General features: G+C 42.7%; 1 protein-coding gene across 1 annotated transcript; it reads right to left on the minus strand.

Moving 5' to 3' along the window:
* Positions 1-837: 837 nt before the first annotated feature.
* LOC120020728 (schwannomin-interacting protein 1-like) lies at positions 838-17,385 on the minus strand. The gene is made up of 7 exons (XM_038964459.1): positions 17,356-17,385; positions 14,277-14,389; positions 7,823-7,940; positions 7,364-7,567; positions 1,654-1,777; positions 1,266-1,359; positions 838-889 (listed from the first exon to the last, which is right to left on the minus strand). Exons 1-7 carry the CDS (start codon positions 17,383-17,385, stop codon positions 838-840), a joined length of 735 nt encoding a protein of 244 aa, XP_038820387.1.
* Between the last annotated feature and the right edge of the window lie 560 nt (positions 17,386-17,945).

Genomic DNA, 17,945 nt, shown 5'->3' on the forward strand with positions numbered 1-17,945 from the left:
GAGTCACAAAGCAGGGATCGAATTACATACCGACCTTTGGTGGCGCCCTAAAAATATGTTAATATTTTGAACATATGGGTATCAATATTAGTTAAGCACCCCCATTATTTGAAGTCTGCCACAAAAAACACCAAAAGGACTCTTATCTTCCATTTAATTTAAAGTGCAGACACAAATAAGGTCATTGCAATCTGTCTGTAAACATTTGGCAAAATCAAGGGTCAACCAGTAGAGCTTCAAAACATCAGAATGTTTAAACAGGTGGAATTATGCAACAACAGCTGTACTACATCTATTTGTGTGTCTACATTATTCATACAAGATCTGTGTAGTTGCCGCAATGTTTATACACTGGGAAGCCTAGGAGCTAATTCCTTAGCAACAGCACAAACAGCTATGTGTGTTTAGTATTCTACAAAGCACCATGACTGGCTGAGCTGGGCAACAAACAGAACCCTAGTCATCTTCTGTGATCAAACTGTCACTACGACACATGGTTTATGACTGGGGCCCGGAGTTTTGCCTGAACACTTAAAACTCAGGACTTTGTATGACTCCTGGTTGGGTTTGGTCCCTCTGTAGCCGTGGACAACAAGCCTCGTTCTGGAGAGTTAAAGCATGTCCAGGCTTTCGTTCCAGCACTAAAACAACCCTGAATCAACCAATTGCCTAGTCATCAAAGGTATTAACCAGTTAAATCAGGTGTGAAAGTGCTGACCTGGAACAAAACCCTGCATGCCTTATTGGTCTCTAGGACCAGGGTTGTTGACCACTGCTCTGAGTTGGTTGTGGCTGTCATGTGACATAGGTGATGATGGGGACAGGTGACTATGGGTTTTATTTGGAGAGGGTTTTCTCTGCCATGTGTCTCTGCTGGCTCTGAGCATGCCTGTGACAAGAAAGAACAACAAATAACAGTTACATTAAAGAATGCATGAAAAATCATCATTAGATCCTTTAAAAAAAAGACTAGTTTGTTTTCAGAAGATTGTATTTTAGCTGAGACTTTCCATGGCATTTGACCTCCAGAACTAAGGTTACTACAGAGGCCTAATGGTGGTGCTATTAGGGGTGTTGGAGCGCAAGTGTGTGTGTGTGTGTGTGTGTGTGTGTGTGTGTGTGTGTGTGTGTGTGTGTGTGTGTGTGTGTGTGTGTGTGTGTGTGTGTGTGTGTGTGTGTGTGTGTGTGTGTGTGTGTGTGTGTGCTTTAATGCATGTATGTGTGTGTGCTTCTATGTTCACAGTACTGTACAATATGATCTTCACCTGGTCAGGTCCTCTATGTCCACCAGCATGGCGTCCTGCTCCACATGGAGCTCATCTCTCATCAGCAGCAGCTGCACCAGCTCCTCATTCAGGCCTGCAACGTCACCACAACGTTATCTTAACATCTCATAGCCCCTGGAACAACAGAGTTATGATGGTGGTGATGAAAGGTAGATTGGGTGTGTACCACAGGTGGCTGGGGCCACCTTAATTGGGGAGGACGGGCTCAAAGTAATGGCTGGAACGGAATTAATGGAATAGTATCAAACACATGCATTCTATGGGTTTTAATACCATTCCATTTATTCCATTCCAGACATTATTATGAGTCGTCCTCCCCTCACCAGCCTCCGGTGGTGCGTGTGCATACGTACGTGTGTGTACTCACTCTGTATCTGCGAGTGCAGATCGTTGGTGATGACCTGAAGCTGGCCCAGGCTCATGTCCCTCATGTCTCCCCTCCTCAGACTCCTCTTCATCAGACCCTCGCTGATATGGGGCAGGTGGGGCAGCTGCACACAAACAGACATGGGGACATCGTTAGAACATTAACTAGACAAGCAGGGGAACATTAGGTACAGTCATGTTTAGAGAGAAACAAGGCAACATACAGTGCAGCCTTGACTTTCTCCACATTTTGTTATGTTACAGCCTTATTCTAAAAAAAAAAAATTTTTTAAATCCTCAATCTACGATACCCCATAATGAAAAAGCGAAAACAGTTTTTTAGGAATTTTTGCAAAAAATAAATAATAATAACAGATATACCTTATTTACATAAGTATTCAGACCCTTTGCTATGAGACTCGAAATTGAGCTCAGGTGCATCCTGTTTCCATTGATCATCCTTGAGATGTTTCTACAACTTGATTGGAGTCCACCTGTGGTAAATTCAATTGATTGGACATGATTTTGAAAGGCACACAGCAGTCAATATAAGGTCCCACAGTTGACAGTTAATTTCAGAGCAAAAATCAAGACATGAGGTCGAAGGAATTGTCCATAGAGCTCCGAGACAGGATTGTGTCGAGGCACAGATATGGGGAAAGGTTCCAAAAACTTTCTGCACCATTGAAAGTCCCCAAGACCACAGTGGCCTCCATCATTCTTAAATGCAAGAAGTTTGGAACCACCAAGATTCTTCCTAGAGCTGGCCACCCGGCCAAACTGAGCAATTTGGGGAGGGAGGTGACCAAGAACCCGATGGTCACTCTGACAGAGCACCAGAGTTCCTCTGTGGAGATGGGTGAACCTTCCAGAAGGACAACCATCTCTGCAGCACTCCACCAATCAGGCCTTTATGGTAGAGTGGCCAGATTGAAGCCACTCCTCAGTAAAAGGCACATGACAGCCCGCTTGGAGTTTGCCAAAAGGCACTTAAAGGACTCTCAGACCATGAGAAACAAGATTCTCTGGTCTGATGAAACCAAGATTGAACTCTTTGGCCTGAATGCCAAGCATCACGTCTGAAGGAAACCTGTCATCATCCCTACAGTGAAGCATGGTGGTGGCAGCATCATGCTGTGGGGATGTGTTTCAGTGGCAGGGACTGGGAGACTAATCAGGATCAAAGGAAAGATGAACAAAGCAAAGTACAGAGAGATCTTTAATGAAAACCTGCTCAGGACCTCAGAATAGGGCGAAGGTTCGCCTTCCAACAGGATAACGACCCTAAGCACACAGCTAAGACAACGCAGGAGTGGCTTCGGGACAAGTCTCTGAATGTCCTTGAGTGGCCCAGCCAAAGTCTGGACTTGATCCCGATTGAAGATCTCTGGAGAGACCTGAAAATAGATGTGAAGCGACCCTCCCCATCCAACCTGACAGAGCTTGAGAGGATCTGCGGAGAAGAACAGGAGAAACTCCCCAAATACAGGTGTGCCAAGCTTGTAGCGTCACACCCAAGAAGACTCAAGGCTGTAATCGCTGCAAAAGGTGCTTCAACAAAGTACTGAGTAAAGGGTCTGAATACTTATGTAAATGTGATATTTCAGTGAAAAATAAAAATACATTTAAAATATATTTTTTTAAATCACACAAATTTCTAAAACGTAACAAAATGTGGAAAAAGTGAAGGTGTCTGAATACTTTCCGAATGCACTGTATTTGGGCCTTTGGGGTTAGGGTGATTACAGTGCTTTCAAAAAGTATTCACGCCCCCAACTTTTTCCACATTTTGTGTGTGTTAAAAAGTGGGATTGAAATGGATTTAATTGTCTTTTTTGTTGTCAATAATACGCACAAAATTCTCTAATGTCAAAGAGCTTTGCACACCTGGATTGCACAATATTTGCACATAATTTTTCACATTATTTAAATTCTTCAAGCTCTGTCAAGTTGGTTGTTGATCATTACTAAACAGCCATTTTCAAGTCTTGCCATAGATTTTCAAACTGATTTAAGTCACAACTGTAACTAGACCACTCAGGAACATTCAATGTCGTCTTGGTAAGCAACTCCAGTGTATATTTGACCTTGTGTTTTAGGTTATTGTCCTGCTGAAAGGTGAATGTCTCCCAGTGTCTGTTGGAAAGCAGACTGAACCAGGTTTTTCTCTAGGATTTTGCCTGTGGTTAGCTATATTCCATTTCTAAAATACTCCCTAGTCCTTGCTGATGACAAGCATACCCATAACATGATGCAGCCACCAGAATGCTTGAAAATATGAAGAGCGGTACTCAGTGATGTGTTGTGTTGGATTTGCCCCAAACATAATGCTTTGTATTCAGGACATTAAGTCATTTTCTTTGCCACATTTTCTGCAGTTTTACCTTAGTGCCTTATTGCACACAGGATGCATGTTTTTGAATATTTTTTTCCAGTCCAGGTTTCCTTCTTTTCACTCTGTCATTTAGGTTAATATTGTGGAGTAACTAAAATGTTGTTGTTTCATCCTCAGTTTTCTCCTATCACAGCCATTTTAAACATGTAACTGTTTTAAAGTCACCATTGGCCTCATGGTGAAATCCCTAAGCGGCTTCCTTCCTCTCTGGCAACGGAGTTAGGAAGGACGTCTGTATCTTTGTAGTGACTGTGTGTATTCATACACCATCCAAAGTGTAATAAACAATTTCACCATGATCAAAGATATTCAATGTCTGATTTTTATTTTATTTTTTACTCATCTACCAATAGGTGCCCTTCTTTGCGAGGCATTGGAAAACCTCCTTGGTCTTTGTGGTTGAATCTGTGTTTGAAATTCACTGCTCGACTGAGGGACCTTACAGATAATTGTATGTGTGGGGTGCAGAGATGAAGTAGTCATAAAAAAATATATGTTAAACACTATTATTGCACACAGAGTGAGTCCATGCAACTTATTATGTGACTTCTTAAGCACATTTTTACTCCTGAACTTATTTAGGCTTGCCATAATAAAGGGGTTGTATACTTATTGACTCAAGACATTTTTGCTTTTGATTTTTAATGAATTGGTAAATAAAAAAATAAAAACATAATTCCATTTTGACTTTATGGGGTATTGTGTGTAGGACAGTGACACAACATCTCAATGTAATCCATTTTAAATTCAGGCTGTAACACAACAAAATGTGGAAAAAGTCAAGGGGTGTGAATAATTTCTGAAGGCACTGTATATGCAAATAATTCAATCCTTTCTGTTATCCTGATCTTAGAGCAGTTTCTTTAGACCGGGGTGAGTTAAATGCCATCCTCTCACCATTGTTTGTTTAGGTACTGACACACACATCAACAGTTCAGTGAAACTCCAGTCAGGGGGGAATTTGCTCGGTCTGACACATAATGACTGTATGGTCGTATTTACAACTAATTCACCACAATCGTTGGGGCGGGGAAAATATAAAAATTACACTACATCTAGGTAGCTACCAATTTCTTAGAAGTGCTAAAGCTTGTTCCAAAAAAAGCACTAAGTCGACTACCAAGTTTATTCCAGTAAATTACTAGGTCGACCGGCTGAGGCTAATAAACGCACTGTCCCTCCCCGGCTACCTGTCAGGCCTCTTGCACGCACACAGTCACACGCACACAGTCACACGCACACTGTCATAGTCACACACACAAGTCACACACACACACTGAGGACGGAGGACAACCCAATCCGGATGCCATATTCTACTTATCTTTGTTTGCAATCATAATAAGAGTAACCTGCTTAATTGCTTGCTCATAAGTTAATTGCTTGCTCATAAGTTAATTGCTTGCTCATAAGTTAATTGCTTGCTCATAAGTTAATTGCTTGCTCATAAGTTAATTGCGTGCTTATAAGTTAATTGCTTGCTCATAAGTTAATTGCTTGCTCATAAGTTAATTGCTTGCTCATAAGTTAATTGCTTGCTCATAAGTTAATTGCGTGCTCATAAGTTAATTGCTTGCTCATAAGTTAATTGTGTGCTTATAAGTTAATTGCTTGCACATACACTACCGTTCAAACGTTTGGGGTCACTGAGAAATGTCCTTGTTTTTGAAAGAAAGGCATAATTTTTGTCCATTAAAATAACATCAAATTGATCAGAAATACAGTGTACACAATGTTAATGTTGTAAATGACTATTGTAGCTGTAAACGGATGATTTTTAATGGAATATGTCACGTATACTCCCTCTCCGGCCTCTAGGTCATCAGGCTGCTGATTATCCCGCACACCTGTCACCATCGTCAAGCGCACAGGCGCCTCATGACACTCACCTGGACTCCATCACCTCCTTGATTATCTTCACTATATCTGTCACTCCCCTTGGTTCTTTCCTCAGGTGTTATTGACTCTGTTTCATGTTGGTGCGTTGTTTGAGTTTTGTGTTTGTACACTCACTCCCTGTACTTGCTTCCCGACTCCGAGCGTAGAAGGCCAGCAAGGCCAGCATCCCGGAGTCACCTCTTCACTGTTGATGTTGAGACTGGTGTTTTGCGGGTACTATTTAATGAAGCTGCCAGTTGAGGACTTGTGAGGCGTCTGTTTCTCAAACTAGACACTCTAATGTACTTGTCCTCTTGCTCAGTTGTGCACCGGGGCATCCCACTCCTTCTATTCTGGTTAGAGCCAGTTTGCGCTGTTCTGTGAAGGGAGTAGTACACAGCGTTGTACGAGATCTTCAGTTTATTGGCAATTTCTTGCATGGAATAGCCTTCATTTCTCAGAACAAGAATAGACCGATGAGTTTCAGAATAAACTAGTCTACAGAAGGCCAGTTTCATTGCTTCTTTAATCAGTACAACAGTTTTCATCTGTGCTAATATAATTGCAAAAGGGTTTTCTAATGATCAATAACACAACGTGCCATTGGAACACGGGAGTGATGGTTGCTGATAATGGGCCTTTGTACTCCTATGTAGATATTTCATTTAAAAATCTGCCGTTCCCAGCTACAATAGTAATTTACAACATTAACAATGTCTACACTGTATTTCTGATCAATTTGATGTTATTTTAATGGACAAAAAAATGTGCTTTTCTTTCAAAGACAAGGACATTTCTAAGTGACCCCAAACTTTTGAACGGTAGTGTAAGTTAAAATGGTTTGAAGTACAAGTGTTTTTCCATCACCCTGGGCCTCAGATCACACAGGAAAGAGTTCTCAAAGGCCTCAGGAACTCATGACAATCCAATGTGGAACTGGCTGAGATGGCAGAATTTCACTCTCTGTACCAGGAAACATGAAAAAGTCTCATTGTTCTCATTGTTTGACTGAAAGTGGTATCAGTTTCATTTCAACCAACATCTGATCTTGAGAATAATTGGCTTCTTAGCCATTACATTAGGGCTTTTTAGCAAGTGCTTTTAACACCAACAACTGTAAACGGAAATACCATGCTATTCATTTTGTACTATGCCCTTGCATCTAAGATGTAACTTGATCTCGCATCTTGCATATTGAATGTAAATGCATGTACCCAGAATAATTCTAAATACATATTTTTCTGACATGGGGAAAGATAGAGGTTGTGTCAAAGGGCAGTAGCCTGGATTCTAACCTATGTCAACACTAGACATGTGTGCCTTAAGCTGCGGCTTAGACCGCTACACCACCCTAGGTATTAAATGTGTTATTCTGACTGCACCATGGCCTCCAGCCAAGTCAACTTATCAGAAATGACAAGTCTAGAACACACACACTGACCAGGTCGGCGACGGGCGAGCGGCGGTGGATCTGGATCTGTCTCTCCACCTCTACCTGCATGCGGGCCATAGGGCGAGCCAACGCCAGGGCCACCCGTGCCTCCTCTTGGAGCCGCCGCTGCACCCGCCAGAAGCCACAATCCTCCAGGGGGTCTGAGTCCTCCTCTCCCGTGTCCCGGTCTGACAGGGATGAACTCTGCTTGCTCTGGATGGACGCACACATACACCACAGTAAGTACACATACACATGCTAGTTATACAGAATCATAGATTGTAATGTAAATACATGCATACTTCATAGTCATCAAACACAAACACATTGGTGTGTGTGCTCACACACACATTCCACAGTCAATTAGCTTATTTATCTCCTGTTAAGTCCTGTTATGTCAGGTTCCAAAGTATCAGTTGTGTGAATGAGAACACACGCCACACACACATCTACATCTTTAGCGTGTACCACAGGTGACAGCGGCGTGTCCAGGCTGGTCTCTGTCCTGCTGTCCTCTGCATCGCTGTCCTTGTCACTGTTGCTGTCATTCACAAAACACACCTGCAGGTTCACACCGCTTTGAGGCCTGACAGTGAGAGAGAGAGAGAGAGAGAGAGAGAGGGACAGGAGATAGAAAAGGAGAGGGGGAGAGATAGATTGAACAATCAAATCACAGTCTGAAAAAAAGGGGAGCAGGAGGGAGAGGCATACAGTTAGATGAAGGAAGGGTGCGAGATAATCGCTCAATTCCAAATGTATCCATATAACCCTACCCCTGATCCATATAACCCTACCCCTGATCCATATAACCCTACCCCTGATCCATATAACCCTACCCCTGATCCATATAACCCTGCCCCTGTTCCATATAACCCTACCCCTGATCCATATAACCCTACCCCTGATCCATATAACCCTACCCCTGATCCATATAACCCTACCCCTGATCTATATAACCCTACCCCTGATCCATATAACCCTACCCCTGTTCCATATAACCCTACCCCTGATCCATATAACCCTACCCCTGATCCATATAACCCTACCCCTGATCCATATAACCCTACCCCTGATCCATATAACCCTACCCCTGATCCATATAACCCTACCCCTGTTCCATATAACCCTACCCCTGATCCATATAACCCTACCCCTGATCCATATAACCCAACCCTGATCCATATAACCCTACCCCTGATCCATATAACCCAACCCTGATCCATATAACCCTACCCCTGAACCATATAACCCCTACAAATCCTGGCTGCATTTCATTCACTGTCCTTCGCTAATCTGAGGTCTGACTTTCAAAAAACATGAAAGGTGGAGCTATTGCTTTTACACCAGTAACCTAGTCATAGAGGCGGCAGGTAGCCTAGCTGTGAAGAGCATTGGGCCAGTAATCGAAAGGTAGCTGGTTTGAATCCCCGAGCCGGAAAGGTGGAAAAATCTAGCCCCCGACAACAAGCCTTCGATTAAGAAAGTGACCCCGCACCTCTCTGATTCAGAGGGGTTGGGTTAAATGCAGAAGACACATTTCAGTTGAAGGCATTTAGTTGTACAACTGACTAGGTATCCCCCTTTCCCCTTCCCTTCACTCAGATCCACACAGGGGAGTGAATGAGGGCAGAAGGGATTGTGTGCAACTTGGACTCAGGGGTAAACGTAACACAGTAAACGTGAATTGGTCACCCTCCATTTAGTATGATATGCTATGTTTCGTATGGTATGTATTAATTTGTGGATGTCCATCATCCATTAAGTATAATATGTTATGAATTACAATTTATATATGTTACGAATTGCAATTCATATAATATGTTATGAATTTGCAATACGTATGATATTTTACGAATTCCCGAAATGTTGTTGCTAACATTAGCTAGGTGGCTAACATTAGCTAGACTAGGGGTTAGGGTTAGGAGTTAGGTTAAAGGGTTAAGGTTAGGGTTAGGGAAACGGTTAGCTAACATGCTAAATAGTTCCAAAGTGGCTAAAAAGTAGTAAGTTGCTAATTAGCTAAACTGCTCAAGTTTTCTATGATGAGATTCGAACACACAACCTTTGGGTTGCTAGAAGTTCGCTGTATTTACCTTCTGTCTTATGCAACCATACCAACAGTAACATATCATACTAACTTGAGTGTCCTGGATTTATGTTTACTATGTTACCTTGGGCATTGTGCGGTTTCGTTTGGTAACATCATATACTGTCACAAGCAATAACAAAAAGGTAAATTAAACAACCAGACCCATAAAATTACATAATAATTGGAACCATTGAAATCTCTCAGCCACAGTGATGACGAGTCAAACAGACTCTCAGTCACCTTCAGTAAGCAAGACTTTTCAGTCATCATAACAGTCCATACGTCATTCATTCAAGAAGCTCTCACTAAACAAGATGTGAGAATTTGGTTGAAACCTAGACTCCTTGCTTCAAAGTTGGAATAGGAACCGCACTCAACCCCTAAAAGCCTGTTAGCGTTGGAATTTCCACCTTACAATGTACCGGTAGGTACACTTTGACCTCCACTAAGGGTCATGTGACTAGAGAACGTTCAATAGGAGCAGTGGACAGAAAGAGGCAACACTTCTTTATTTCCAGTAGCTTGACCACAGACAGATGAGCACTTCCCTAAACTAGACTGAAAAGGGGCGATCCCCTTTATTTAGGATAAACACCAACCCCTTTTCCAGGAAAATGTGTAGGTACTCAAGTTCACTCGTCAGAGAGACTTGCCGTTTCTGAAGGCATGGCGTAATCTTGTGTGTCTATACTCATAAACCTAGTGTGAGGGTGTAGTATGCTTTGGGTTTGTGGGTTCAGTGGTTACGTGTGAATGCACAGTATTTTAGTGTGACATTTGTGTCATTTGAAGTGACATAGTGCATTTGTTTTTGTGTGTTTGCACTATGCTATGAGCTGATGAGTATTTATAAGTCAGTGTGAGAAGATTACATTGATCAGTGTGTGCATGTGCTGTATGCTTATTACATCTGTATGCTTCCCCGTTCAGCCATTTACAGTCAGTGACTCTCGTCTTGCCCTTTAGAATGAAGCTCTTGTGTTACTGTTACTGGGTGAAAAACAGAGAAAACAATGTAGCTTTCCGGGAAGCCACTCTGTCTTTCTCTATACATTTTCTTGTCTCCCCCTGTGGGATTTTCTCCGCTTAAATGACTCATTTCAGGGAGGATAAACTAACACTTTGACATGAATATACATTTTAAAAAGGCATCTGCTGCTTCCAGACAAAGGGCCAATCCCAAACTTCCCCCTATCCCTTAGGCCAGTGGTTCTGTTGTTGCCCAGAAGTAACTCGCTCAATGGCTTGGTAATTATAATGAACACAAATATAAAAGCAACATGCAACAATTTCAACGATTTTACTGAGTTACAGTTCATATAAGGAAATCAGTCAATTGAAATAAATTCACTCGGCCCTAATCTATGGATTTCACATAACTGGGCAGTGGCACAGCCATGGGTGGGCCTGGGAGGGCATAGGCCCACCCACTTGAGAGCCAGGCCTAGCCAATCAGAATGAGGTTTCCCCCACAAAAGTGCTTTATTACAGACATAAATACTTTTCAGTTTCAACAGCTGTCTGGGTGGCTGGTCTCAGACGATCCCGCAGGTGAATAAGCCCGATGTGGAGGTCCTAGGCTAGTGTGGTTACACGTGGTCTGCGGTTGTGAGGCCAGTTGGACGTACTGCCAAATTCTCTAAAACAACGTTGGAGGCAGCTTATGGTAGAGAAATGAACATCCAATTCTCTGGCAACAGCTCTGTTGGACATTCCTGCAGTCAACATGCCAATTGCACGCTGCCTCAAAACTTGAGACATCTATGGCATTGTGTTGTGTGACAAAACTACACATTTTAGAGTGGCCTTTTATTGTTCCCAGCACAAGGTGCACCTGTGTATCGATCATGCTGTTTAATCAGCTTCTTGATATGCCACACCTGTCAGGTGGATGGATTATCTTGGCAAAGGAGAAATGCTCACTAACGGGACGTAAACAAATTTGTGCACACAATTTTAGAGAAATAAGCTTTTTATGCGTATGGTATATTTCTGGGAAATTTTATTTCAGCTCATGAAACATGGGACCAAAACTGTTGTGTTAATATTTTGGTTCTGTGTACTGTGAGCATGCTTTTCCTGTGTGAGTTTATGGATCCTCCATAATATCTGGCATGCTCACGTGAGAGATGTAACACCTGGCTCTGGTCTACTTAGGGAGGGATCAGAATTTACAGCATGGTTACCTGGAGGAAGATGGGCGAGGGTCATCGCTTTTTACATTTCAGTCAAAGGAGGGTTTAGTATTTTGTCATTGTAATTGATGGAATTTCTATATTTCTCAGTGTTTTAGAATCAGTTGCTTATTAGGATATATATATCAATGTGTGCCCGATGCCGCCCCTCATCTCTGATTCTCTGCTGACTGTGCAATATCAAGTGCGCCTATAGGCTATTTAGTGTGGTCTCAATCAAATGATCCATAGCCTATAGGCTACGAAGTGCATGCTCGGAGAAGCACAGAGCAAAGTTGTATTTCTAAGATAGCTGCTAGGATGGTGTAAATAAAACTAGGCTGCATTGGACATTACAACCCTGAGCCCCGGCCTGTTTGCTCTTCCTGATCAAAAAACGTTTTTCTGTGCCTAACCAATTGCTGTGCTTTGTAGGCCTACGGTTGCAGTTCAGGAGTAGAGTCAAAGGCTTCTCCCGAAAAGAATTGTTGATTAGGCCTAGTCTAAAAAAAATGCACTATCTTGCGTGCGGACTAGTCTATAGCCTATGTTCTGTTCAGTTTGAGGAGAGCGCGAAGGTGAAGAGAACTACTTTGATAGCTTGCTACTACTATAATTGATTGAATAAAAACAATATGTTTCTTGCCCATGATGCATTTATCAGAGTTATTGACATCATAATTAAGCCAGATTTCAGTAACGTACATTGTGGTGCTGAAACTTGAAGCAGCAGCCGCAGCACAATGAATCCGAAATGGACCGCTCATGGTGCTGAAAGTAGTCAAATTCCAGTAGGCATAATTCATTTAAACCGTCTTAATTTTAGTTAGACTTTACTAACAACAAGAGGGCTTTGTGTTGGAGCCTATTTCTTCCTATTTACGAAATATGAGGTCGGTCTACCTGTTTTACAGACTAAATTAGGCTATAAGCTGCTATATCCATAGATTTGTCGGTCAATTCCTCCACCCGCCATACACTCTTTAAATAGCCTACCTCCGTGTCGGTGAAGGGCTGTAAAGTTAAAGAACATTTTAAAATGCACAGGCCTACCCCTTGTTAGTTTTGAAGAAAATAAAACAGATCTCATTAGTGCTTTAGCCCGCAATGCTTTATGCTAGAAACAAGCTGTAAAAGACGTGACTCGGATGCATATGGGGATATTTTGTCCTGTTTCTTTGATATTCAGATGCTGAGCTACAACCTTCTATAGCCGAGGAGACAAAACATGGACTTTGCTTGGGAAGTAATATAATTCTGTCACTATCAATTGATGAAGGTATTCACTTCCTGTACAACAGGCCTAGAGTATGTTTTAACCCAGACAGTTTATAGGGAAACACTTGTGACCTTCTCTCGTTGGGTTAAGCCATGGAAGAAGAGTAACGTTAGCCAGCAGTTAACGCTTACATTTCTTTCCGTCAGTAGGCCTACTCTGTGTGGGGTGGAAAGATAGGCCTAATTTTTGAAGGTACCATGCTCAGATTCCTAATGACATCTCAGATTAAATTATTTTGCAAACAGGGACAGTTTCGTTGCAAACACGACACACTGATTTGGCATTAAGAAATATGATCAAATGAACACACAGGCCTATCTCTCTGTCCATTCTTAGCCTGTAATTTCGGTAATTTGTGTGGTAATAAAAAAGATTCAGCTAATATGTACATGGCATGACATTTTTATAAAAGGCTATTTTTTCTCGGACCTGCAAACACGATGATAGATTCATGCAATGCTTTGACTATAAAGGAGATATTTCCACCCCTGCTCTTGTCCATGGTTGGTCTGCAAACCCACAACCTTCTGGCCCACAGTTCTTTGCTCTATCAAAATTTGTGTGCTGCCATCTAATGCTTACAGGATAAAGAACAGTTTCTAAAAGTGCATATCTACGGCTCTGGTCTGTCCAAGAAGTGAGAGTAAACGGTAGGCATGTTCTCTGCTATCCACTTGATGTTTTATTATTATTTTTTGAATAGGGGAGGGTCATTTGTTTTTAAGCGTTCAGGGAGGGTTTAGGGAAAATATGTTTTGCTGAAGGGAGGGCTATCCATTTCTATTTCAGAGAGGTCTGATTTTCTCCATGTAAACCTTATTATAAATAACGTTCACTCTCTTATTGTCCCCTCTCGTTCGCCAGTGAGATGTTTTGCCCAGGGGAAATAAGTAGACCAAAATGGACCTGCCCCAAAAATAAAAAATAGGGAGTGGGGTGTATCGATTTCTCTACCGTCTCTGCTCTCTATTCAAGGAGTAGAATGAGGCTACCCCTAGAGACGATGATCAGTTTTTAACAGAAGGAATGCTGATCCTAGACCTGTGCCTAGTTCTCTTCCGCTAGAAAGTACGTCAAACACTCACTGAGCTCCACAGCATCACACCATCTAGTGGTGGAAAGGGTGCAACACAACTGACTCAATATTTTTAGTATGGCGCTATTATCGCATACTGATACCGCAGCAGCTAAAACTGTTTTAAAACTATGGTCGATCCCATATTTCATAATACTACAACACACACTAAATTAAACTCAAAATTACAAATGAACCTACCTATTTCAGATAAAGAGCTCAAGCAAGCAGCCAGACACATGCACACACGAACACACGCACACTATCAGGTATACTCATGCATTATCACCATCAGACAAACCCACCGGGAGGAAATGCCATTCTTGCTGCAGCTGGTGTAGATGGCTGGCTCCTCGTCGTCATAGAAACTGCCAAAGGCTAGCTTCTGCCTGATGGACTCTCTGTCATTCCTCTGGGCCTGGTGGAGGCATATAGAAGAGACCAATACTCCAATAATACCACAGTACAATAATACAACAATACCACAATAAACCTGAAGTAAAAACCCTGATGATAAAAACAGTTCATTGGCGTTTTTAAGAGGCATAGAAAACTAAGATGACTGGACAACATTAAAATATAGCCTACAACATTAAAATATATAGTAGGTGGGCCAATTAAATAAAATGTGAAAACTATAGTCAGTATAACAACGAATAACACATAGTATACTATTGCTTAAACCAAGGGAATAGAGAGATGTAGAGTTGGGGTATGGTCATACAAGCACACAAAGAGAAGAGATGGGTGGAGGAATGGAGGGAGGATGAAGAAGAAGGGATGGACGGAGCGTTTTAATGGAGTCTGACTTGCTGGGATGCTAAATCACTGCGGACTCAGTGAGTCGTGAAGAGAAGGGTAAGAGCAACGCATCCAGGCGGAACACACAGAGATAAATGTCCAGTCACCTCGCATTGATTTTATCTCATCTTTCTTTGTCCTCACCTTTAATATCTTTTGTCATCTTAGCTCTCATATACTCTCTCCTCTCCTCTTCCTCTCTTTACCTGGTCTGTCCCATCTCCCATGTCTGACTACTTTTGATCTCCCTGTATCTCTATTTTTCTGTTCTTTCTGTTTGTACTCTACACACACTACATCCAAAGAACATTGTGTCCTAGGCAGGTTGTTTGTGTCATATAGCTTTTAGGTCGACATACAGATCCTTTCTTCATAGAGGCCTGCTCCTGCAACCACACAGATAGAGATCCAATGGAAATGCATCATGCAACAGTAAACATGATTTTCCTTTCCAAATTTTATGTTTACAGTCTGTGACTGCGCCCACATCCCTCAGGGCCACTGACAGTTTGGGACATCACACACGTATGAACACATGTATGTTACACACACACACACACACACACACACACACACACACACACACACACACACACACACACACACACACACACACACACACACACACACACACACACAAAAACACATTTAGACTCTACCCACACTTCCTCAAGCCCACTCGTAGACTGTGCCACATCAGATGTGTACACACACACACACACACACGCATAGTGATGAGATGGTGCTGTGATGTAACGTCATAAATCACAGATGGACGCTCCCATTGTAGAGGAAGCAGCCAACGCTCCACCCCCTCTAGTCTCCTCACACTGGAGACCGAGCCAGTTACTGTCTTACTGGGTAGATAGACCATCTACACACAGCCAGGTACTGTCTTACTGGGTAGATAGACCATCTACACACAGCCAGGTACTGTCTTACTGGGTAGATGGACCATCTACACACAGCCAGGTACTGTCGTACTGGGTAGATAAACCATCTACACACAGCCAGGTACTGTCTTACTGGGTAGATAAACCATCTACACACAGCCAGGTACTGTCTTACTGGGTAGATAGACCATCTACACACAGCCAGGTACTGTCTTACTGGGTAGATAAACCATCTACACACAGCCAGGTACTGTCTTACTGGGTAGATAAACCATCTACACACAGCCAGGTACTGTCTTACTGGGTAGATAGACCATCTACACACAGCCAGGTACTGTCTTACTGGGTAGATAAACCATCTACACACAGCCAGGTACTGTCTTACTGGGTAGATAGACCATCTACACACAGCCAGGTACTGTCTTACTGGGTAGATAGACCATCTACACACAGCCAGGTACTGTCTTACTGGGTAGATAGACCATCTACACACAGCCAGGTACTGTCTTACTGGGTAGATAGACCATCTACACACAGCCAGGTACTGTCTTACTGGGTAGATAAACCATCTACACACAGCCAGGTACTGTCTTACTGGGTAGATAGACCATCTACACACAGCCAGGTACTGTCGTACTGGGTAGATAAACCATCTACACACAGCCAGGTACTGTCTTACTGGGTAGATAGACCATCTACACACAGCCAGGTACTGTCTTACTGGGTAGATAGACCATCTACACACAGCCAGGTACTGTCGTACTGGGTAGATAAACCATCTACACACAGCCAGGTACTGTCTTACTGGGTAGATAAACCATCTACACACAGCCAGGTACTGTCTTACTGGGTAGATAGACCATCTACACACAGCCAGGTACTGTCGTACTGGGTAGATAGACCATCTACACACAGCCAGGTACTGTCTTACTGGGTAGATAGACCATCTACACACAGCCAGGTACTGTCGTACTGGGTAGATAGACCATCTACACACAGCCAGGTACTGTCTTACTGGGTAGATAGACCATCTACACACAGCCAGGTACTGTCTTACTGGGTAGATAAACCATCTACACACAGCCAGGTACTGTCTTACTGGGTAGATAAACCATCTACACACAGCCAGGTACTGTCTTACTGGGTAGATAGACCATCTACACACAGCCAGGTACTGTCGTACTGGGTAGATAAACCATCTACACACAGCCAGGTACTGTCTTACTGGGTAGATAGACCATCATGGCATTAACATACTCTCAAACAAAGTCTCACGCATTGTACAAAATGTACACACCAAAATGTACACACCAAAATGTACACACCAAAATGTACACACCACATAGGCGAAACACTAACATACCTCACACGTACACATACACCTAGCAGCACATTCGCAGAAATGCACACCTCCAAACAACGTACACAGCAGAAATATACACAGACAGGATGGCAAACCAAAAACTACAGGCTAATATATGTAGTCGGAAATAGACGTGCAATCTTGTCAAATATACGCACGGACACACCCTGGTGTGATACAATCACACACACATAAATACATAACCCACAGATTCATCTAACATACCTATATGAACCTAACATAGCTATATGAACCTAACATACAGTATTTCAATACATGTAAACACATTATACTACAAGAACATACACACACCATACAAACACACACCTGGTAAACACGTTTCTCCTGGTGCACCATTCTTCAGCACATTATACAGGCAGCAGCCCTACCCTTCCATACACTGCAGTGAGCCAGACCCAGGAGACCCACTCATATACCTCAGCTACATGCAGAAGGGAGGGGGGAAGAAGAGGGAGAGGGGGAGGGAGTGGGATGGATAGAGGGAGGGGAGAGATTCTGCTCAGCTGATGGAAAGACGTAGGCGCTCTCCACTACTCTCCTCTGTGTGACTGTTTAGCATGTCTGCTGCTTTCTAACCTGCTATCTGCTCCTCCATCTCTCTCTTTCTCTGTGTCCTCCATCTCTCTCTTTCTCTGTGTCCTCCATTCCCCTCTTTCTCTGTATCCTCCATCTCTCTCTTTCTCTGTGTCCTCCATCTCTCTCTTTCTCTTTATCCTCCATCTCTCTCTTTCTCTGTGTCCTCCATTCCCCTCTTTCTCTGTATCCTCCATCTCTCTCTTTCTCTGTGTCCTCCATTCCCCTCTTTCTCTGTATCCTCCATCTCTCTCTTTCTCTGTGTCCTCCATTCCCCTCTTTCTCTGTATCCTCCATCTCTCTCTTTCTCTGTGTCCTCCATT

This window comes from Salvelinus namaycush, chromosome 25 (assembly GCF_016432855.1).
Source record: "Salvelinus namaycush isolate Seneca chromosome 25, SaNama_1.0, whole genome shotgun sequence".
Taxonomy (NCBI): Eukaryota; Metazoa; Chordata; class Actinopteri; order Salmoniformes; family Salmonidae; genus Salvelinus; species Salvelinus namaycush.

Coding starts and splice junctions, on each gene's coding strand:
- LOC120020728 (XM_038964459.1), bottom strand. CDS start 17,385: ATGGTGCACCAGGAGAAACGTGTTTACCAG. Junction 1,778..7,363: donor GCTCGCCCGTCGCCGACCTG/GTCAGTGTGTGT, acceptor GTTTGTGTGCAG/CTGCCCCACCTGCCCCATAT. Junction 1,360..1,653: donor TCTGCACTCGCAGATACAGA/GTGAGTACACAC, acceptor GTGACGTTGCAG/GCCTGAATGAGGAGCTGGTG.